Here is a 21,657-nt window from a genome sequence, read left to right on the forward strand (position 1 = left end):
TGACCTATGATGTTGCGACTGTATCTTGAACCTTTCGAGGCTGTTGGCACAAAATAGTACTAGCGGCATCGCTTCGCCTGGCGCGGTCTGAGTGTTTCCCTTCAATCTGGGGATAAAGCCACGCTAAGAAACGGACCGAAGCTTATTTTACCCTGTGGCAGCTCGCCCGCACTGTTTGTCTTTACTCTTCCCCGGAGAATTCCAGCGCCCACGTTGTGCTCTAGATCTCGGAGCTCCCGTCATGCCAGGGTCGAAGGGAAGCACATGACTTGAGGTCTGCAGTTTGAAGGTCTCGAATTTGCTCTATCGTCAAGGGCGCCCCTGCCATGACCCTTGCCTGATCAACTGCCTGCCGCTCGGAAGCATGTAATCCGTGCTATGCTATCCGTCTTCAGCGTGGGAAGCGGAGTACACTCCTACGATGCCGAATACCTGGATTGGATCGTCCCATCTTTGCACGCCTTGCGGTGATCATAGGTAGATCTGGCGAAGTAATATCTGAATCGTAGACCAGAACCTTCGCACGCACCGCGTGGTGATCGAAGGAAGGTATGACGCGGATGATAGTTTTGAAGATCCGCAGTATCCAAGCGAGTGTAATCTTTCAACACCCAAGCGGACGACCGCCCGGTGTCGAGCTCTGGTTGCGCAATAAAGACAAGTCCGTGCCTTTGGCTCACCTCACAGCTTGGAAGTCTCATGGTCGTCAGCAGATTGTGCGTCGGTGAAGAGACAGACGAGCAGTCTTGAGCCATTTTGCAGAAGCCTAGTCGTGATACTGCGGCGCGGTAGAAGCTGTGATGTTGAAAATGCTGCGAATTGACGTATGGCTTGCTCCGGAATCGAATGTTGTAGAATGTCTCCCATCCCGAAGAGTTGGGTGGTGACCAGCGTTTTGGTGAGATATGTCGCTTACTGCGGCGATCGCATCCTGTTCGGACGAAACCTTACGGGTCGCTTCTTCTGGCTTCCGCGCTCGAACCTGGAAATCTTTCTCGCGATCAACTTTGGTCGTGTATGTTAGGACTTGAACTTTCAGTGACGGTGATCTGCGGGGCTCTCTAGTAGTTGGCCTTTCGCCAACGTTGACATGCTCGACGCGGACCTTGTTGCGTTCATCTCAGACGAGAAATAAGGAAAGAAGGCGCCATTCACCTCATCTCCAGCTTCCTCGAGCCTGCGGTCCCCCACTACTCCTCAGTAGCATAATTCCCACACCCACCGCCATGGCACCAAGGAAAACCCACTGCGGAACAACGATATCCGTATCTCTCCGCTGGTACCTTCGTGCTTTCTCTGCATACATCTTCTTCCTCAGCGCGCGCTCTTCTTCATCCGCTTCAACATCCTTCGTCTTCTTTTCCTTCATCTGTTCCCCAACCAGGCCGTCGCCCTTCTTTCTTTGTACGTCCTTCAAATAATCATGAATAATGGGGTCGTCCTCTTCACTCAAATCCACAAACTCCCTCTCTTTCATCTCCACACCCTGGTCAAGTGGACTTGCTACATTGAGGCCACCTACGATCCCCTCTTTCGCCGTCAACTTCTTCTTATCGACGAGCACATCGTCTGGTAGCCACTCCTTCAGGGTATCTTCGGGTAACGTCCGGAACATAAGACACATCCACATCTCCAGCACATTCATCACGAGTTCTGGGTGATCCATCCCCGGTACTGCATTGCCATAACCACCTGAGGGAAGCACGGCCAGTACACCGAATACATTGTAAATGCTCCACTCCAATGCGTAATAATGCAGACTCGGGTGATCTCTCCTATACCTAAAGTTCAGATGCTGCGCCACTCTCACTCGTAGGTTACTACTCTGGCCGACGTAGATTCTCAGCCTTTTATCAACGCCTAAGATGCCGTTGAGGTAGATGGCCCGGCCTTCATGACGCAGATCCCCGCCGAGATGCTTGAGGGCGTCGAGAGAGAGGCGGGAGGAGAGGAGATGCCAGATTTGAGGACGGATCAGGGAGTAGATTGATTGAGTGAGAGTAGGAATGCTGTGGTGAGAGATCCAAGGGGCGTATTTGTGGTAAGGGTGGGGTTTGTCGTTATCGTTGAAGGAGGCTGGAAGCTGAGAGAGGTGTGTGAGAAGGCGTGTGAGTATTGCTCGCGCTTCGAGTTGCACCGGAGTGAAGGTCGTCTGGCTGGCACGATTAGATGGTGTTGGTGTTGTCGGTGTGCTTGACATCGCAGCAGCTGGAGACATTTGACGACGTGATGGTGTTATAGAAAGAGGAGAGGAAGCTGGTTCCTGGTAAACCTCCGCTGTCGCCATGATTTATATATCTTCTCAAGGTTTGTAGAACGATACTTGTCGGTCGTGATTGGATGATATTTGTGAGGAGTTAGGCAGCTGTCCTGGAGAAGGCTAGCGTCAAGGCACCAATGTGCAGGTGCGACGAAGCTCGGAAGACAGATACAAGCTCAGTACGAGACAGCCGCAGCGGAAATCGTCTCTTACGGAAGATGACGAACTATATCGGAATGCGCAATGTAGTTGTGAAGTGGAACAGCGTAGGTATGTAGGTCTAGATGTCAGCTCCACCTGGGCGATGAGGCTGAAGCTAGCGCCCTTCGCACATGCCGTATCAGGCAACTTCTGAGAAGACCGTCGATAACGGCTTCTCTTGAGCATAGCGCCTTAACCACTCGGCCATGACGAATCGCATGCAGGATCCCGTGTTCCTGTCGTGATCATTCGCCCACTCTCGAATAATCTCATGTAGCTTAATATGACCAAGGTTTCTGAGCGGTCTTGCAGTCTCTTTGGTATGTTCATCTTGTAAGTATAATGTCTTGGGTGCTGGCATGGTTCATAGTCTTGAGTAGCTATGTCGCATGTCACTTCCCGTATTGAGCGAGGCCATTGGAAAAGACTTGTTGCAATTCACGTAAAGCTTTGGCAAGGCGACGATTCTTATAATCAATTGAAGGCTACGCTCATGTTACACCTATACATCACACTTTACACCTATACATCACACTATGCCCTCGTGCCATGCTCTCACATCAATATAGTTCGTAAGTAAACTGGTAACACCCGTATTCAGTACACCACGGCCCGTCGTCTTCATATGGTGGCCACTGGTCGGTCCTGAATTTGAGGCCGAGACGTACGGGGTATTGCAAGAAAGTCCCAGGCTCTGCTTTGTCTTTTATAGAGATGTTCTACTCCTCGATCGTCTTGACGCATTCCCATCCGCCGCTGAGCCTCTCCTTCCATAGACTGACCCTGTTGTCGCCGGTGCTGACTGCGAGCGCATTGCCGCTGAGACTCCAGCTCACGCGCCACGCGGCAGCGTCGACGTCAAGCTGGGTGCGCTTCCACTCGCGCAGATCTGATGATGTCCAGATAATGACAGTCTTGTCCTGGGATGCGGAGGCGATGTACGATTTGGAGAGAACGGTAGGGGACCACGCGACGTCGCGTACCCAATCTGCATGACCACCACTAGTGAATGTTGTTAGCCAATGACCCATATCGTCGATTCGCGATCATGACTTACAGCGGAGTCGCATTCCAGCTGCCGCTCTCGGGGCTGAACTCCCAGATCTTGACCTGGCAGTCGGTTCCGCCGGTGACTAGCCTCTTCGCAGCGCCTGCCTGGTTTCCGCTTGCGCTGATGACCTGTCCCGGCGCATAGGCAGGTGCCCAAGAAACACTGTTTACGCCGTTACCGTGAGCAGGGAAGGTCTGATGTGTCCAGTTGTTGTCCTTGAATTCGAGCACCGAGACGTTGCCGTCGGATGATGCGCAGGCAAGGAGGCAGCCTGCCTCGTGAGGAGCCCATGCGACCATGTTGACCGACTGTGTGTGTAGGGCGACCTCGTATATCTTCTGCCAGCTGCCAGACTGCTCGCGCCAGATGAGGACCTTGCCGTCATACGAGGAGGAGGCGAGGATGTTTCCGTATTTGGGGTGTGCCCATGCTACGCTCCAAACGGCGCCCTCATGTCTGTGAACGTCAGCGTCGAGTGCCGCAGGAGCATGACTTCTTCGGGATTGACCTACCCTCTCAGGGTCTCAACCAGTGTATGTTTCTCGCCCTCAACCTCGAAGATCTTGATGGTCTTGTCCGAAGAACACGTCGCGAGCCGCCTGCCATAGTAATCCAGTACGGCGTCATGCTGTACCTCGTTAGAATCGGTCGGGGGTGGGTCGTTGTCGCCCATTGCGCTGGCTGGTGGTGTTGTACGAATGTGGGGTGAAGATAGAGGCGGATGTTTATAGAGAACGTACAATCATGTCATCGTGGCCGGAGTTCGCTATAACGTTGGCCTACAGCGGCAGTCGCAAGTTAGCGGACACGATCAGGTTGGGCGCGTTGGTGGGGAAGTGCTTGCCATTTTTGTTGTAGATCAGCTGCGATAGATGGTGGTGAATGAAATGGAGGTCGAGGCGGTATTTGAAGGCGGCGAGAGAATTGTGTAGGCAGAAGTATGAGCAGGCGCGTCCAGACGTGTCCACAGCTACACAGTGCCCCAAAGTTGGTTGATGCTGCTGTGGCCTCAGTGCAGGGGTCTTGATGAGATAAGATTAGATCGAATCCCAATGACGCGCTAGCACACGCAATACCACCTGGGTAATGGACCACCTCTACCTGAGCCTCACATGCAACCACTATTTCCACCACTTCCACTCATCACTCATCATGGCTTATTCTTCCCCACGTCACTCACAAAACTTCTACCAGTACGATGCATCAACCCCACCACCGCCCCCACCAAAGCCAGGACGGTCAAGTGGGAATGCAACTCCATCACAAGGACCTCCATTACCCCCACCCCCGCCAGGTCAATCATCGTATTCGGGAGATCAACAACAGAGTTCGTATCCACAACAGCAGTACTCGCAGACAGGTCCCGAGCAACTGACAGTCCAACCGCCTGACGATGGCTGGCTGCCTGATGTGCTCAAGGACAAACCGTATGCCAACCCTGCATCCTTGCTAAGCCAACTACTAAGGTACGAGTAGGACCAAAGACTTGCATCATGTGCTTCAGACGCCAGAATTGCAAAATGCTATAATTCACAATCCTGAGACAACACACCCATCATTACCTGCATCGATTGCGCCTCTGCAGGCGCTTCTCGCACAGAATGTAGGGTTGGCAGAGTCACTCAAACAGCTGGAAGCACATGTCCAGCACCAACGAGATAGCACACAGTCGCGTTTATTGTCACTTAAGGCTTTGGAGCGTCAGTGGAAGGCAAAGCAGGCTGAGCAAGATGAGGCACTGCGAGAGTTCAGTCCACCAGCACTCTATCAGAGGCTGAGTGCTTCAGTAGGCGAGCAAGAGGCGTTATGTCGAGGACTAGAAGAAAGCTTCCTCGAAGGCGAAGGTTTCGGTGGTGGGGATGCCGTGGCTAGCGACCGCGAAGTGACGGACTTTGTGAGGCGCTTGAGGGAGGGCCGAAAGATCGCCTACCTTCGAGGAGAGCGCAAGGAGCGATGGGATGAAGGCCGTGTCGGCGGCTGGCGATGAGCGCTCCACCTTGAAGTAATTATAAATACTAATATCAGACCACGCACGCAACGTCGCAGTATGTGTGGAGATGTCAAATTGCCATGGCATGATAGTCATGCGGCGTCGGCAGTCGGGAGCATACCTGAGAGTCAAGGCATCAGCACATGCGATTCAGGCGGCGAGATATGCAGCCGGCTGTGAATCTAAGATTGCATCTCAGGGGCCTCGTCACCACCATAAGAAGGATCCTCGCCGTTAGCATAGGCCGAGAGGCTGGACTGGTCGTCATGAGTCGTCGTCGTGAGCACTGTCGTCGTTCGCGGCAGGCGAATATCAGCCACATCCCAGTACAGCTGCCCCTTAGCGTGCTGGCTTCCTCATTTGGATACATCCGTGGTTGTCGGAAAATTGCGCGATGCCAAAATAAAGGTCGCATGCAATCCACTGCAAGCCACCCGTTGCGGGTGTCACATGGCAGGGTTGCAGTCGCTATGCACATGGTGACGGCTGGGATCGAGTCTTGGTGGTTCAGCGCCTCATGGAGTGTTTCACGTCGCAGGCAAAGGCGCCTCCGCACGTCACCTGGGCAGCCAGCGTCAACGTCAACTCGACCGGAGCGCGCGACTCTGAGATATCAACACCCACTTTGCAATTGAGCGTATCCCCGAATCACACTCCGCAACCCACTCCCCACGACGACAGACGAGGCGCCCTCTTGAGCCTCCCCTTAGTCTGCGGCGCCCATTGGCTGGGTAAAAAGTGTACCTGCAGCCATCCTAACCCTAAAAAGCCCCCTGGCGCGGCTCGCTCCACCTCGAGCAGCGCGAACCGCCCATCACGGTCAGGTAGAGCGCCCGAATCGACCAATTCGAGCGCTGCGATCGGCTCAAAGGCCCCTGGGCGCCCCCTTCGCCGGCAGCTGTACATGGCGAGCTAGGCGGGTCCCCTTTACGAAGAAGCGACTTTTGGCAGACTCTCCACCTCCCTCTGCGCCCATCATTTGTGCACGCCATGTCTATCGCGGGGGGATAATACGAGAATATGCAAGCCGTCCAAGCGTCCCCCGAGGGCGCACATGCTCCCAACGCCTTTGCCTCGCCGCCTCGCCAAAAGGGCTCGTCCTTGGCCTCGATTGCCATCTCGTCCTTTGCTGCTTTTCGGTCCCAGTCCTCGCAGCCTGTGCCTGTCGCCGTCCTCCAGTCCCCGGTCCGCAGAAAACCCCTTCCCGCAAATTCCCCCGTAGTTGGTCGCTTTACTGCCGATCAACAATCTAACCTCCCATCTGCTGCTGCACCTGATAAGAGCGTTGATCTCGCTGCTCAAAGAGGACGCGCCCCCGACACCGTGCTGTCGCCGCCAGTCACTGACGAAGACCTCTTCCTGCCCCGGAACCTCGACGAGTGAGTGCCGACACGCGCTTTCCTTTTTCATCGCGCCTTCCTTTCATCGACACCTCGCTAACAACACCACCAGCAACCCACATGGAAGGACCCCTCTGACGGCAACCGCACCCCGCCAATTCTCAGAACGTGACCGTGGGAGCTCGCTCTTTGTCGCCACGCGAGAACCCCCGACCGCTCCAACCGCACCGTCTGCCGCGCGGCATGATCGATCGGCCAGCGGCATCCAACTCCAACGACAGAGCAAGACCGAGGCGCTGAAGGCCTTTGGCATACGGGGAGCACACGCCCGATCCCCTACCATGCCGAACATGCCAGTGTACAACAACGCATCGCAACCGCCGCCAGACCTCAAACTCGACTTGAACGGTGTCACGGAAGATTTCATGGACGACTACAACTACGGTCCCGAGGACCCTTCACTTACACGCCAAAACACAAAGCCCAAATCACCCAGCGGAGGAGGATTCACCTCATTCTTTGGCTGGAACTCGCGTCCCCAAAACGAGCCCGCGTCGCCGGCCACCGCCTTCTCAGAACACTCATCACCCGACTCTCCACGCTACAGACAACCCGGCATGGGCTCCAAGTCAAAACCCAACGGCCTAGATATTCCGGCCGCCAATTCGCTCGGCTCATACTTCACTGTCCCCGGAACTCCACTTCTATCGTCATCGCCCCAGATGAACGCTCACGTAGAAGAGCTGGAGCGCGAGTTGCGCGAGGTCAGCTCCGAGCTTGCTGCCTCGATACAAAGAGAGATGGAGCTAGAAGACGAGGTCGAGCGGTGGAAAGCAGAGAGTTCCACTGCCATGTCTGACAATCGTAGGACTAGCGACTACTACTCGGATTCTGGCACAAGTTCTATCCGCTTCCCAATCAGCGATCCCGAGAGCAAACTCGAAGAGGTCGAGATGCAACGAAGGAAGGCAGAACAGGCGCGTGCAACAATAAAAATGCAAATGGCAGAACGCCTGCAGGATGAGCTGCGACGCCGAAGAGATTTAGAGGAGCAAGTGCAACAACTCGAAGACCAGGTCGGCGACAAGTCAAGGGCTGGCTCAGTAGTTGAGACGCCCAAAGTCAAGGAGCTCTCCATGTCGCTCGAGGATGCGAAGAGGCGCTTGGCTGAGGAAAGACAGGTCAAGGAGAACTTCGAAGACCTCCTCACAGCACTCCGAGATGAACTGGAGAAGCATCGCAACGAGGCCGACAACCTGCGCGACGAAGTGGTACCGCAACTTCGGGCGCGGCTTGAAGTGCTCGAAGGCGACGCTGCCGACACAGAGAAGCTGGTATACGAAACTACCCGTATGCAACAGGAGATTCAACAACTCAAATCTGAGAACGAGTCGCTTGTGAAGCAAAGGATGATGCAACAACAAGCACCACAACAGTCTCGGGTCCAATCTATCCAAGAGGAAGGAGACCTTGGACCTCTACCCAACCTACGAGTTGGTTTGACCCGCTCGAACTCGCTAGCCCGTAGCTCCGCTGGCCTCAACTCGAAACGAGGCTCATTATCACGATCCAACTCCGTCAAGGACAGATCAGGTGATGTATCACCAGTCGGTGCACCGACAGTCAGCAACCCTATGAAGGAGCTGGAAGAGCAACGAGATGCACTCCACAAGGCATTAAAACATATCTTGCAACGGCAAGAGCTACAGCAGAAGGAATTTGCGCGCCGCATCAAAGAGGTAGAGGCTGAGAGGGACGCTGCTCTGAACCTCACTCCTCGCCGGACCGCGTTCCACAAAGAGGTTACAGTCCTCAGACAGGAAGTCAACTCTTTACGCCGCCGGGCCGACGAAGCACTTGAACAGAAGTGGCAATGCGAGAAGGGTCTTGGTGGACTGCGAATGGACCTGGATCGTGCACAGCAAGAAACTGGCTCCCTTCGTGAGCTGCTCAGAGAACACGACATCTCGATACCCGAGATCCGGATAGAAAACGAACCTTTGGCCTTGGACAAGGCCTACAACGAGCTACGAACTACTCATGCCCTCTCGCTTGCTCGCGTCAAGCAACTTGAGTCGAGCGACGGAGATGCACTCGGCGCTGCCGGTGCCGAAGCTGAACGTACTCTGGACCTCTTGAAACAGAGCATCTCCGATGCAGAGGCAGAGCGGGACTATGCGCAGAATGAAGCCGAGCAGTACCGCAAACAGGCTCGTGCCCTTCAACAGTCCGAGATCGAACACTTGGGCAGAGAACAAGAGCTTAGCAAGGAGCTGTTCGCTGCAGCCACCCGCATGGACGAGCTCTCTGCTAAGATCCAGCAGCAACTCACTGCTAACAGCGCTCTGCGCAAACGTCTTACTGACGCGATCATGCGCGGAGAACAGGACCAACGCAGATCAACAGAGCAGATCATCCAGCTGGAGAAGAGGCTCAAGGCAGCCGAAGACAAAGTCATGCTCGCCCAGCAGTCTTCAGAAGATGCTGTCGCCCGCCACGAAGACGAGGTTCAGGCTATCAAGGAGAGCCACACCAACCACCTGCGCCGTGTCAAGTCCGGACTCCTCAGTCCTTCGGCGTTCTCCCCCAGGCTTCCATCGTCCCCTGTCTTCTCACAACGATCTCCTCGTCTTGACGTAACTTCAAGTGGACCCGCCATGAGCCTAGCTGAAGCCACCAAGACCGAGTCGCTTGAGAAGCGCGTAGAGGAGCTCGAGAGGGCTCTTCGCGATGCCGATCACGAGATGGAGGAAGTCGTTGGCCGCATGAACACTGCGCAGATGGAGGTCGCTGACCTGCAATTCGAGAGGTAAGTCAATTCAATACATTGAATATCAAGTGTATACTAACATGTTTCTAGGGATGAGGCTATGAGGCAGACACGCAAACTGCAAGCCGAGATCGTCGCCGAACGCGAAAAGGTCAAGGCTCTAATGGCCACGACCGCATAATGATCGTACCGACACCCGCTGGACTCAACAGCTATACATAATACCTTCTTTTCGACAAAATCCTCGATACCACCGTATCGTCTTTGGGACACACTTTTTACATCTTCGGCGTTTTACCCAGCTCCCGCATTTACATGGGCCTCACGATCCTACGCATACTACACTTTACTTTCACCCTTCAATATTGTCTTAGTTTACTTTTTCGGTCCCCAACCGACCGGAACACTTTTGTTTTTGACAGACAAACCTTTTTTTGTCGTCAATGTTCTATACCCGTCGATGGTTACAGCGTTTTCTCAGCGCTACACAAACCTTTGCATGGCGGACTTTGTTGAGATCTGCGGGGCTTCTGCCTGCTCGTTCTTTTTGGATTGCGCATGTAACCCTCGCTTAGCGAATTGCGATGGGGATTGTACTGTAATGGTATAATGGATGATGGTTGGACGTGTTACATCACTTGCTACTATTGAATGACAACGTGCTTGTACCGAAGAATTTGTTACCCGATGTCGCACTGTTACGTTGATGTCGCTTAACCACGCTGCTTCCTCGTGTGGCTGCGTTTGTTTTGTGTAACGTGGTCCGCGTTGGGTTGGAAGATCGCTATCGATAGGTTCGTTATTTCGAGTCCCGGGGTACAGTAACGGCGTGACAGGCTGTCGGATCCGTACCGTCCTGATCCGTTTCGGACAGGCGGCACAAGCAAGGTGAATGGTCAACATGGGCGAGCACATGCTTCAAGCCTTCAACTCGGCCGGGTGTGTCTGAGACGCAGGAAGTTGTTGGCATAAGGTGGGTGGGTAGAGGCATGAGAGGCGGAGGGGCGGTGGAGGGCGTCTCGTGTTCACTAAACTGCAAGAACATCTTTCTACCTAAGTTTGTGTCCTTGACTGCGTTCCTCCGGATCGTCTGAAACGTGAGTTGGGTTGTTGGCACAGAGGGTGAGTGGGGGAGGCCTAGGGGCGGTGGAGGAGGTCTCATGTTCACTATGAAATGCGATACCATCTATCTAGGTATGTAGGAGTATCGAGATGCATTCCCAACTTGCGCTCCTCCGAGTCCGTCTGAAACATGAGTTGGGTTGCTGGCACAGTTCCCCGCCCGGTGGTCCCAGCTCGCCCTAAAGTTGTTATCCCTGACCGAGCTACTGCGGCACTCCCCAGCACCTCCCTCTCCTTGCCAGCGCCGCACTGAAGAATCCTCTGCAGTCGCCGTGGACCGCTAAGACGCCCGTGAGAGAGCGGCATTGTCACTGTTCCTAATCCAGCCGTCTCCACCGCCCAGACTTGGACTTGGTGTTCCTCCGCTACTTGACCCCCAACATCCACCACGACTACACCGACTTCCCCTCCGAAGCGATTGCGGCCGCCACGATGAACAACAACCAGCAAGGCAACCGCCTGCAGCTCAACTTTGGCTTCGGCGCCGGTGACCGAAACAACCAGCAGTACCAGCAGGAAGTCGGCAGAGCATTCCCGACGACGCCTTCGACGTTCCCGCAACCTGTATACCCCAACCAGGCCGGCCAGCAGGAAGTCTGGGGCGCCCAGCAGCAACAACAGGGCAATGGCTACAACGGGGGCGGAGGCTACTTCATGAACCCCTACCAGCAGGCACAATACCAAGGGCAGCAGGGCAACCTCCAGGCGCCAGGCAGCCAGCGCTTCGACCAGAGTGCCAATGGCCTCGCCCAACAACTGTCGCACCAACACCTTGGGGGCAGCGGTCGCTCTGGAAGCCCCTACGGCCGACAAGCCTCCCCGAACCCTGGACGCCCTCGCACCGCAGACAACAGAGGAGGCTACGGCTACGGAAGCCAGGGTGGCAGCTCAGGGCCCCGACAGCCCTCGCTGTACGATGAAGAGGCGCCGCAACGAAACCCCACCAAGTACACGGAGAATGTAGACAAGCAGGCCATGGTATCCAAGAGTCTCATCAATACATTCTTCAAGGACAGTGTCCAGCGGGCTCGCGACCGGAATCAAAGGTGGGATCTTCAAACTCTTTGCTGAGCATTACTGACCTCGCCGCAGAGCCCTCGAACTGGATGCTCTTATGAAAGAGACGTCCATCTCCGACAGCCGGAAACGGTCCAAGGAGGACAGCATGCGCCGTGCCGAAGTCGAATACCTACGTTTCTTGCGGACAAAAGAGAAGCCCGAAAACTTCTCGACACTGAAGATTATCGGTAAGGGTGCGTTCGGAGAGGTCAAGTTGGTGCAACGGCGCAACGACGGCAAGATCTACGCGCTCAAATCGCTTGTGAAGCAGGAGATGGTAGGCAGTCCTCGTTCGATATTCATCTTTGGCATTCATCTCACACGCCACAGTTCAAGAAAGACCAGTTGGCCCACGTACGGTCAGAACGTGACATTCTCGCCGAATCCGACAGTCCATGGGTTGTCAAGCTGCACACGACCTTCCAGGACAACACTTTCCTCTACATGCTTATGGAGTTCTTGCCAGGTGGTGACTTGATGACGATGCTGATTAAGTACGAAATCTTCACTGAGGACATTACACGATTCTACATGGCCGAGATCACGCTTGCGATAGAGGCCGTCCACAAGCTTGGTTTCATACACCGGTATGTGTTTAGTAGTTGCGAGAAGACGAAATTCTAACTTTCCCAGTGACATCAAGCCCGACAACATCCTTCTCGACCGAGGCGGCCACATCAAGTTGACAGATTTCGGTCTGTCGACAGGCTTCCACAAGGAGCACGACGCCAACTACTACAAGAAGCTGCTCGCCGGCGGCGCACACAAGTCGAACCGCGACAACCGACAATCAATGAACCTAGACCAAATTCAACTGACTGTCAGCAACCGTACCCAAATCAACACATGGCGTAAGTCTCGTCGACAGCTCGCTTACTCGACCGTCGGTACACCCGACTACATCGCGCCGGAGATCTTCAGCGGTCAAGGTTACGACTACAGCTGTGATTGGTGGTCGGTAGGCACAATCATGTTCGAGTGTCTGATCGGCTGGCCGCCGTTCTGCGCTGAGGAGCCACACGACACGTACCGCAAGATTGTCGACTGGCCGCGTAACCTGCACTTCCCTCCCGACCAGCAACTCGGCGCCGAAGCTGAAGACTTTGTCCGACGGTAAGCGCCTCTATCCCACACGATCTTCTCAGATCATCCCAGTAACTAACATGTATGTCCAGGCTCATCTGTGACGCCGAACACCGCCTCGGTCGCATCGGTGGCGCCAACGAAATCAAACAGCACCCCTTCTTCCGCGGCGTCTCCTGGGACGGTCTCCGCCGTATCCGCGCGCCCTTTGAACCCAAACTGCAGTCCAACATTGATACTCAATACTTCCCCATCGACGAGATTGACCAGAATGATACCTCGGCTGCTCACAGGGCGCAAGCCGCACAGGCAAACGAAGACGAGTATGCAACTAGTCTGCCCTTTATTGGGTACACGTATAAGCGCTTCGACGCTTTCCGCGGGTCTTAGATTGGGAGTTTGTTGGGTAGGTTGATGAAGGAAGGGGGTGTGAGGTGTTTAGGGAAGGATGGTCAGGATTTCCGGGGTTGAGAACTCTCTCTTACCGTCTTGTCTGTCTCGAAGCCGTTCCCTTTTGATAGCATGAAGCCTGGAATGGGAAGGAAAGTGTCCTGGCTGGCACGCACCACTGTCACATCATATCATAACCATATACTACATAAATCTTTGCGCACAGCGCGCGAATGGAGTAATGGGTCGTCATGCTTTTTTGATTCTCTGCCTTGTTGAAAATGGAGGTCACGATAGGAGAAAGGGATGAATGGTGTGTGGGGGGTCGTGGTGGCTGGTGTGCATTTCATGGTTAAGTCTGGGAATTGCTAATATTATCACCATACCGCATTCAAATATCCGAATGAAACTCCTGTACTAATGCCTTCTGAAATGCCAAGTTCACATAGCCTTTTTGACTCGTGTTCCCCCGTGTGCAAATATCGCTGTCACATGTAGACTACTCTGTCGCGGGTTCTCCTACTCCCGCATACGCCTGTTATCCGTGCAGAGATATCGCCAGACTTTTCTCGTGTCACCGCTTCGCCGTCCCGCCGTGTGGTGTTGTTTCGTTTGAGGTATTGGGGGAGTTGCGCACTCATCGGGCTTCGAATTGGACCATACTGAATATTGTGTTAGTGAGATTGTTCGTGTAGGTTCTGTTGTCGGCCTTTCGTCTTTGTGCTTTGACACGCCTAACGCCTGACGCCTTCTTGCCGCCTCTTTTCGTCCCTGTCTTGCGCCTTCAACATGCGCTCTGTCGTGCGCATTCTCTCCTTCCTTCTACTTGTTTCTCTCTTCTCCCCAAAACCCATCGCCCTGCCCTCCTCTTACACATCCCTTCTCCCTCCTCCCGCAAAACTAGAATTTCACTTACCGGTTAGTCCTCTGCTTATAAAGCACACGATGCCCACAGTTTCTGCACCGAATCGGCTCTCCGCGCTTCAGCGGCACGTCCATGTCGCAGTCGCCGCACTTGTAGTGAACGGTGCGCGCGGTCGCGTCGATTTGGCTGACGGTTGCTGGGTCCGTGGTTTGCTGGGGGTTGTAGGCGGTGGACATTTTGGGCGGTGGTGTTGCGTGGGTGAGGTGTGTGTGACGGTGAGGTGGGGTGGTATGGAAGAAGGTGTGGTGTGAGGGTTGGAGGCAGAAATGTTTAGGTTGCGATGATGGTTTGCGCCGAAAACCGAGGGTCGCGGTGGTACGTGCTTGGGCCTTATCGATAGGGTATCTGGGACTCAAGGAAAGGGCGCGTCTGCTTCTTCATCGATGCATCCTCATCAGTGCAGTATTATTCAGCCAGTCACACTTTATTTCCAGAGTATACTCACGCCTTGTTATTAGTTTCCATTACTATTAGGGAATTAGGGAAGACAGTGTCATGTCTGCCGACACTCTCGATACAGGCAACTAACGTCCATGACGCTGCGAATCCTCGCAACAAGCACGAGCCCATGAGATAACCTCTACATTCAATCTTAGTAACAACGCGCACAGATGAAGGCGACGAGAAGGCGACCAGTCTCAATATCCAGAAGCCTATCTACAGTACTGTAGGCCGCCCAGTATGTGGCACGGTTCGGACCTTCTCAAGCTTGGTCTTGCGCGCCCCTACAACTCGATGGCATACCACACTTCAGCCCCTTCCTCGATCCCGACCCTTGTCGGATGTGTCCAATCAAACTGTGGATCAGCGATAATACTGCAAGATGTGCGCATGGAAGGTATAGTATGTCGCACGAGGCTGTGGTTACCCCGCCTCGATTCTATGGCTACTTAGGTCTGCCACGCCTCCTTCGTGCAGGCATGACATAGTGTCTCGTCGCTTTGCCCGCAACAACACAGCACTCTCGGCTGGCATCTCTTGAGGGACAGTCCCTTAGTAGACACTTCGACGATTATTCACCACCTCGCCTTACGCTTCACTGGTGCTATGCATCAAACCCCTCTGCGTCATGTCTCATATCATCCCTAGCGTGGCAAAACTGAGACCTGAAATCCGTCTCGCCGAAGCGGTGTCTCAATTCGAAGCCAATCTGTCTATGGTCGAGAAGGCCAGTTTCCGAACAGATCGATCGAAAGCGCTCGAATCGCCTCCCGGCCCCAACAGTGTCATGCGGGTAACTGCAGATATTGACAGAGCTCAAAAGGCTGGCAGCCGATGCTTTGGACCACGGTTCACGAATTTCCTCCATGGCGTTCAACAGTTCGCTGCGCTTGGTGACGTGATTATTGGAGGGTCTCAAAACATTGTCGCATGTGGCGTGTGGTCGCTAGTGCGCATGTCGCTGCTGGTGAGCGTGTTCATCTCATTCGAGTTCGGTCAACCGGCGCAAGAAGCGTTGAAAGGAGTGAGAAGAAGTTTCTGACTATGGACAGGCGTTGGTCAACTCCTCGTCATATCTAGAGAGACTTTCACTGATCTTCATGGATGTTGGTCGCTCAGCTCCACGATACCAGGCGTTGGGACTCCTTTACCCCCGGTCAAAACTCCTCCAGTCCCAGATCAGCGAATACTTCATCGTGGTAGTGCACCTCTGCAATCGGATAATGAAGTTCACCCGGAAATCAACCTTCTCAAAGCTAGGTTCTACAGTGAACGACTCGGACGTGAGAGAATTGCAAGCTGAGCTCAACTCTTGGGCAAAGTCAATAAAAGAGGAAGTGGATCTTTTGATGGCTCAGAAAATCGATATGGAAGTCCAGTCTAGTTCAGCGTTTAGAGCTCTTTCAACACGACATGCAAAGGCAACCGAACATCAACGGAAACTGGCAGAAAGGCTCCGCATCCTCGATATGTTCTCAACACATGATTATGAGACACCCTGGAGGCGAATCCGCAAGACCGGAACTACTACCAGCTTTTTGCAAACCACCGAATATCATGACTGGAGAGATTGCAAGGCGTCAACTACGCTTCTCTATAGAGGCAGCATTGGCTCGGGTAAGACTGTCATGATGGCGAATATAGTCAACGATCTCGTTGCTCATATCGAAGGCACCGATGCTGTAGTTGCTTATCACTTCTGCGAGCACGACTCATGGGATCTAAATTGTCAACGAGTCCTTGGCACACTGGTACGACAAATACTCGAGACTGTACCGGACCTGACTACTTTGGACCCGCGACACAAACACTCATTCAGTGTGGACCAGTTCGTAACTCTGCTGTATGAGGTTGTTCCTCAGTCAACACACATATGGATAGTACTTGATGGACTACACAACTGTCTCGAAAAAGACAGAAATTACATCTTACTCGGGATCAAGGAGCTCCAATCAGTTCGGGATGTGCATTTATGTGCATCACATCGCGTGGACTCTCATAGTCTAGCAGATATGCCAATATTCCGCCCTGCTGTTGTCACGCTACAGCCCGAGAACGCCCAAGACATTGAAGCGTTTGTGGACACTGAACTGGAACGCTGTCTGACAACCCGTAAGCTGGTTCTCGGGGACCCCGCTCTTATATTCGACATACGGGACGCTCTAATGAAGGGCTCGCAAGGCATGTTTCTTTGGGCGACGCTACAAATTGAGTCGTTATGCTCGATGAAGACTGATAAAGAGATTCGCGAAGCACTTCTTGATTTACCTCGCAATCTTACGCAGGTCTATAATCAAATACTGAACCAGCTGCAGCAACCTGGTCGAACTTATCAAACAGAGATATTCAAAATCATCACATCTACGATGCGACCGCTTACAATGGAAGAAATGCAGGAGGCCCTGAGTGTCACACTTGGCGATACAACCTGGGACCCCTCGAAGCTTCTGAACAGCGTGGATTCGGCTTTGGCAACTTGCGGCTGTCTCATTACCGTGGACGAAGAAGACGGCACGATACGTACAGTACACCCGAGCGTCAACCAGTACCTCATACAAAAAGATCGAGAGGGCCACAATGGCGGGGTTTGTCTCGACCCCGAAGAGGCCCGAACGTTCACGGCATCGATAATGGTAACCTACCTTGGCTATGGCCTTTTTGGTACGGAGCTATCGAGCCCCCTTCCCGCAATGCAGTTGGGATCAGCGCCTTCTCATATTATCAGCTCAACACTAGACAACTCCAAGTCCGTCCAGAGTGTCGCCCTGAGGTTTTTGAGGTCCATGAAAGAGTCGCAATTTGACGCAACAAAGGTTCTTGCCGAGAATCTCACGTTGCAGTCCAAAGTCAGCGCTCATCGATTTCCCTTCCAGTACTTGGCGAAGCAATCTATACTGATGTATCTATATTTACTCCCGATGCTACTCTGCAGTACCTCAGAAAACTTCTTTCGAGTCCTCAAGCAAGGGACAGTACGCCTCAAAACCCCGGCCGGGATAGTCGGGATAACCTGGGTTGCGCTCCAACCCCCTGGGAATACTGACATAACCGACCTTCTCAACAACCTGAGCCTTGAGGGGGACTGGAGCGGTAAACTGGCAATCGACATGTACCGCTTGCTTCCCAATGTGCTCCTCCGGGCGATCCACCTTGGTCACGAAGAATCGATCAAGTACCTATTAAACATGTACCGCCCCCTCTTTCAGGACTACCCCGCCGCAGTAGAAGGGATTCAAGGCAACGTTCCCAAGGTACTAAGGGATCTGTGCAAGTATCACTTCTTCCCGGGGTGTACAACGCAACCAACATCCCAAGAGCTTCGACACGTGCTCCTCGGGTCCAAACCAAAACCTTTAACACAAGCTATACGCACACGCAACAAACATGTATCATTAGCACTCATAGAAGATGAGTTCATTATGGCTGATGATGAATTGCTTGAGGAAGACGGGGCGATTGAAAGCGCTGCAAAGTTTGAAACTGTGGGAATTCTGGACGCGATATTGTGCTCGAAAGGTTTCGCACACGTTTCGGCAGAAGATTTGCGTAAGCTCATTCAGAGGCTCCATACCGATAAGAGATCTGGAGAGACAATGTTTCGAGTTTTTAATCGACAGCAGCAAAGACCGGGGCCTCGCAATGAGATGTTTACGTCCCTTTTTATGTTAACATAGAATGCTTAGCAACGATACTGCGCATTTTAGCAATTACGATAGCATTAATTTTGCTAGAAGAAGCATGCTCTTACAGATTTCTGTCTGTATGCATTAAGCGGCTTTTATAAGAAAAACGCAAGAGCCTCTATTACTAGTAGTAACTACAACTCGAGTTGTAGTCTATAGTAACTTAATCTAAAGCTTATGTGTGCGTAAGCTTTAAGTATTAGACAGTCTAGTAACTTAATAGCTTTTAATGTTATGTATATAGTTATATATAATATATCGAAACTAGACCTAATGCTACTATGTACCTTATTTTAAACTTATAATTGCACACTATAAATCTATATAGACGCGAAACTTATTACTAGTAGTACTACTATAGATTTCTTAGAGCCTATTTAGTAATTATTATATAAATATTAATATAAAGAAAATATAATTAAACTCTAAAACGTAATTTATTAGTATTTTACTACTTTTATATCTCTTTATATAATAATTAAAAAATAAGTTTATAGAATAAATATTCTACTACTATAGCTTAATAGAATATTTAGCGTATTCTACTACTATAGCTTAATAGAATATTTAGTATATTCTACTACTATAGTATAATAGAATATCTAGTATATTCTACTACTATAGTATTTATAGTATACGTAAAGTATTCTACTACTATAGTATAATAGACTATTTAGTGTATTCTACTACTATAGTATTTATAGTATATGTAAAGTATTCTACTACTATAGTATAATAAAAGTATTTTACTACTACTTACTTATTTTAAGTTTATAAGTATTCTACTACTATAGTATAATAAAAGTATTCTACTACTATAGTATAATAAAAGTATTCTACTACTACTTACCTATTCTAAGTTTATAAGTATCTTACTACTATAGTATAATAAAAGTATTCTACTACTACTTATAAGCTTAGGCCTTCTTATATTCTACTACTACTTATTTATTCTAAGTTTATAAGTATTCTACTACTACTTACCTATTCTAAGTTTATAAGTATTTTACTACTACTTACCTACTTTAAGTTTATAAGTATTCTACTACTACTTATAAGCTTTTAAGGCCTTTATATATTATACTACTATAAACTTATTATAAGTAAAAAAAAAATAGTAATAGATAAGACTTAAACTTAAATATAAAAAAAATAGTAACTTTATATATAAGAAATTACCTACTTAGTAGTTAAGTAGATATCTTAGTTAAGAGCTAGAGGTTACTAGACTAGCAAAGAACTAATATACTAAATAGTAGTACTATATTAGGCTATTATTAATAGAGAATAATTAGATTTAAAGCTTTATATAGTACGTAAGTATAAGAGAGCTAGTAGAAATATAAAGTTATAATAAGTAGAAACTCTATATTAGTAGCTATAACGCTAGCTTTACTAGTATAGTAATATAGTATATAAGTATAGAAGGTAGATAATTAATAGAGAGTAAGAAGTAATAAGTAATAAGTAATAAGTAATAAATATACCTTTTTTAAGACTATAATCTTACTTATAGCTATTAAAACTTTAGTCTATAGTAATTTTATATTATATAATACTTTCTATATTAATAATAATAATAGTAGTAACTACCTTAAAATATCTACTTTTAACTCTTTTCTATTTAGTTTTCTATTTAGCGCTTTACGCGCTATAATTTTAGTACTACTACTATAATTTATTACGTAGTAGTAATAGTAGTAATAGTAATAAAATAAGCTTTACTAAAGTAAGTTAAGATTTAGCATAGTTTAGAAGCGTAGGTAAGTATAGTACTACTATTATTAGAGTTAGTAACTATATACTAATAGTAATATAGCTTATCTTAGAACTTTACTTAGTATACTTAGTATATAGTAGCTATACTACTATTAATAATTACGCCTACGCCTACGCCTATACCTATTATTCTTACTTCTACTTCTTCTACGCTTCTAGCGTATAATAATAATAATAATAATAATAATAAGAAGATAGAGGTTATACTAAGCTAGGTAGTAATTCTACTTACTCTTATAAGTAACCTTATATAGTAGTAGTAAAGATATAGTAGTAAAGGTTAGATAGGTAGATAGGTAATAATAGATATAGAATAGCTTACTTTCTTCTCTTCTCTATAAAGTATAAGTAAGTAGTATCTATATAGTACTACTACTATAATATATAGACGTTTACTAGCTTTAGAGCGTTTAGCTTCTATATTCTATTCTAGCTATTTAGAGTACTACTTAAGAAAATAACCTAAGTATTAGATTAGAGTAGTATTATAGGTTAAAGTTTAAATACTAACTATAGTAAGAGAGTAGAGTTTAGTTAGTTAGAATTAAAGTTCTTACTATATACTTCTTTCTATATACACTATTTTATACTTTTACTACTTTCTAAACTTCTACTAGTAATTATTAATAAATAAGCTACTAGCTATATTCTAGAAAGAGAAATATAAGGCTAGTAGTCTTCTACTTCTTACTAATAGTAAAGAATTAAAAAAGCTAGATAACTAACTTAGAGTCTTTAGTAGAAGAGTTAGGTAAGAGAAGTATAGTATTAGACTTTTCTACTTCTTACTAATAGAGAAGAATTAGATAAGCTAGACTTTTTAGGCTAGCTTTTAATAAAGTATTAAATATAGCTTTAACTTTAATAAAGGCTATAAACTAACTAGAGTATAATAGTATAAAAACTACTAGTCTAAACGTCTAGCTACTTTAGTGCGTAGTAGATATTACTAGTAGTAACCTTTAAGTACTAAGAGCTATTATAGCTAATAAGAAAGCTAGTAACGTATTTAAAGTAGTATATCTTTATAGATATATAGTGCTTAAAGACTACTATCTAAAAGTTATATTTTTAGTATAAAGTTATAGAAGTATAAAGCACTTCTATAGTAGCTAGAGTAGTAGTAGTTTTAGAAGCAAGTCTAAGTTAAGACTATTAGTATTAGTATAGAGTTATAGAAGTATAAAGCACTTTATAGTAGCTAGAGTAGTAGTAGCTAGAGTAGTAGTAGTTCTAGAGGTAAGCCTAAGTTAACTTATTACTAGCTTCTTAAAGGCTTTAATACTATTATTAGTAATTATCTTATAGAAGTGTAAGATACCTTTATAGTAGTTCTAGAAGTAAGCCTAAGTTAACTTATTACTAGCTTCTTAAAAGCTTTAATACTATTATTAGTAATTATCTTATAGATTAATAATAGTACTAATAATACTTTTACTAGAGAAGGTAGTAATAATAGAGTACTTACCTAATTTAGTAGTAGTATCTTAGTATACTACGTTTCTTACAGCTCTCTTACTAAGAATATAGTATTTAGTATTAGTAATCTTAACTAGAAAGTAG

General features: G+C 49.0%; 7 protein-coding genes across 7 annotated transcripts; 4 read left to right on the top strand and 3 right to left on the bottom strand.

The window, feature by feature from the left end:
• Nucleotides 1-1,156: 1,156 nt before the first annotated feature.
• Nucleotides 1,157-1,666, bottom strand: J4E85_009949 (uncharacterized protein; the record flags this gene model as incomplete). Its single annotated transcript, XM_051474166.1, has 1 exon — nt 1,157-1,666. One exon carries the CDS (start codon nt 1,664-1,666, stop codon nt 1,157-1,159), a length of 510 nt encoding a protein of 169 aa, XP_051321953.1.
• A 1,514-nt stretch (nt 1,667-3,180) lies between these two features.
• On the bottom strand, nt 3,181-4,185 carry SEC13 (GTPase-activating protein S13; the record flags this gene model as incomplete). The annotated part of the gene is made up of 3 exons (XM_051474167.1): nt 3,181-3,463; nt 3,519-3,968; nt 4,025-4,185. The coding sequence occupies 3 exons, from the start codon at nt 4,183-4,185 to the stop codon at nt 3,181-3,183; spliced, it is 894 nt and encodes a 297-aa protein (XP_051321954.1).
• Nucleotides 4,186-4,664: 479 nt separating this feature from the next.
• Nucleotides 4,665-5,499, top strand: J4E85_009951 (uncharacterized protein; the record flags this gene model as incomplete). The annotated part of the gene is made up of 2 exons (XM_051474168.1): nt 4,665-4,939; nt 4,989-5,499. 2 exons carry the CDS (start codon nt 4,665-4,667, stop codon nt 5,497-5,499), a joined length of 786 nt encoding a protein of 261 aa, XP_051321955.1.
• A 1,023-nt stretch (nt 5,500-6,522) lies between these two features.
• Nucleotides 6,523-9,793, top strand: J4E85_009952 (uncharacterized protein; the record flags this gene model as incomplete). The annotated part of the gene is made up of 3 exons (XM_051474169.1): nt 6,523-6,881; nt 6,955-9,651; nt 9,703-9,793. 3 exons carry the CDS (start codon nt 6,523-6,525, stop codon nt 9,791-9,793), a joined length of 3,147 nt encoding a protein of 1,048 aa, XP_051321956.1.
• Nucleotides 9,794-11,166: 1,373 nt separating this feature from the next.
• COT1 (Cobalt uptake protein cot1) lies at nt 11,167-13,266 on the top strand (the record flags this gene model as incomplete). The annotated part of the gene is made up of 5 exons (XM_051474170.1): nt 11,167-11,780; nt 11,827-12,070; nt 12,124-12,380; nt 12,427-12,906; nt 12,969-13,266. 5 exons carry the CDS (start codon nt 11,167-11,169, stop codon nt 13,264-13,266), a joined length of 1,893 nt encoding a protein of 630 aa, XP_051321957.1.
• Nucleotides 13,267-14,135: 869 nt separating this feature from the next.
• J4E85_009954 (uncharacterized protein) lies at nt 14,136-14,367 on the bottom strand (the record flags this gene model as incomplete). Its single annotated transcript, XM_051474171.1, is given in 2 exon segments — nt 14,136-14,166; nt 14,183-14,367. The coding sequence occupies 2 exon segments, from the start codon at nt 14,365-14,367 to the stop codon at nt 14,136-14,138; spliced, it is 216 nt and encodes a 71-aa protein (XP_051321958.1).
• An 893-nt stretch (nt 14,368-15,260) lies between these two features.
• J4E85_009955 (uncharacterized protein) lies at nt 15,261-17,632 on the top strand (the record flags this gene model as incomplete). Its single annotated transcript, XM_051474172.1, has 3 exons — nt 15,261-15,656; nt 15,685-17,478; nt 17,573-17,632. 3 exons carry the CDS (start codon nt 15,261-15,263, stop codon nt 17,630-17,632), a joined length of 2,250 nt encoding a protein of 749 aa, XP_051321959.1.
• Between the last annotated feature and the right edge of the window lie 4,025 nt (nt 17,633-21,657).

The sequence above is a fragment of the Alternaria conjuncta genome, assembly GCF_024043145.1.
Source record: "Alternaria conjuncta strain BMP 0040 chromosome Unknown scaffold_20, whole genome shotgun sequence".
NCBI classification, from domain to species: domain Eukaryota; kingdom Fungi; phylum Ascomycota; class Dothideomycetes; order Pleosporales; family Pleosporaceae; genus Alternaria; species Alternaria conjuncta.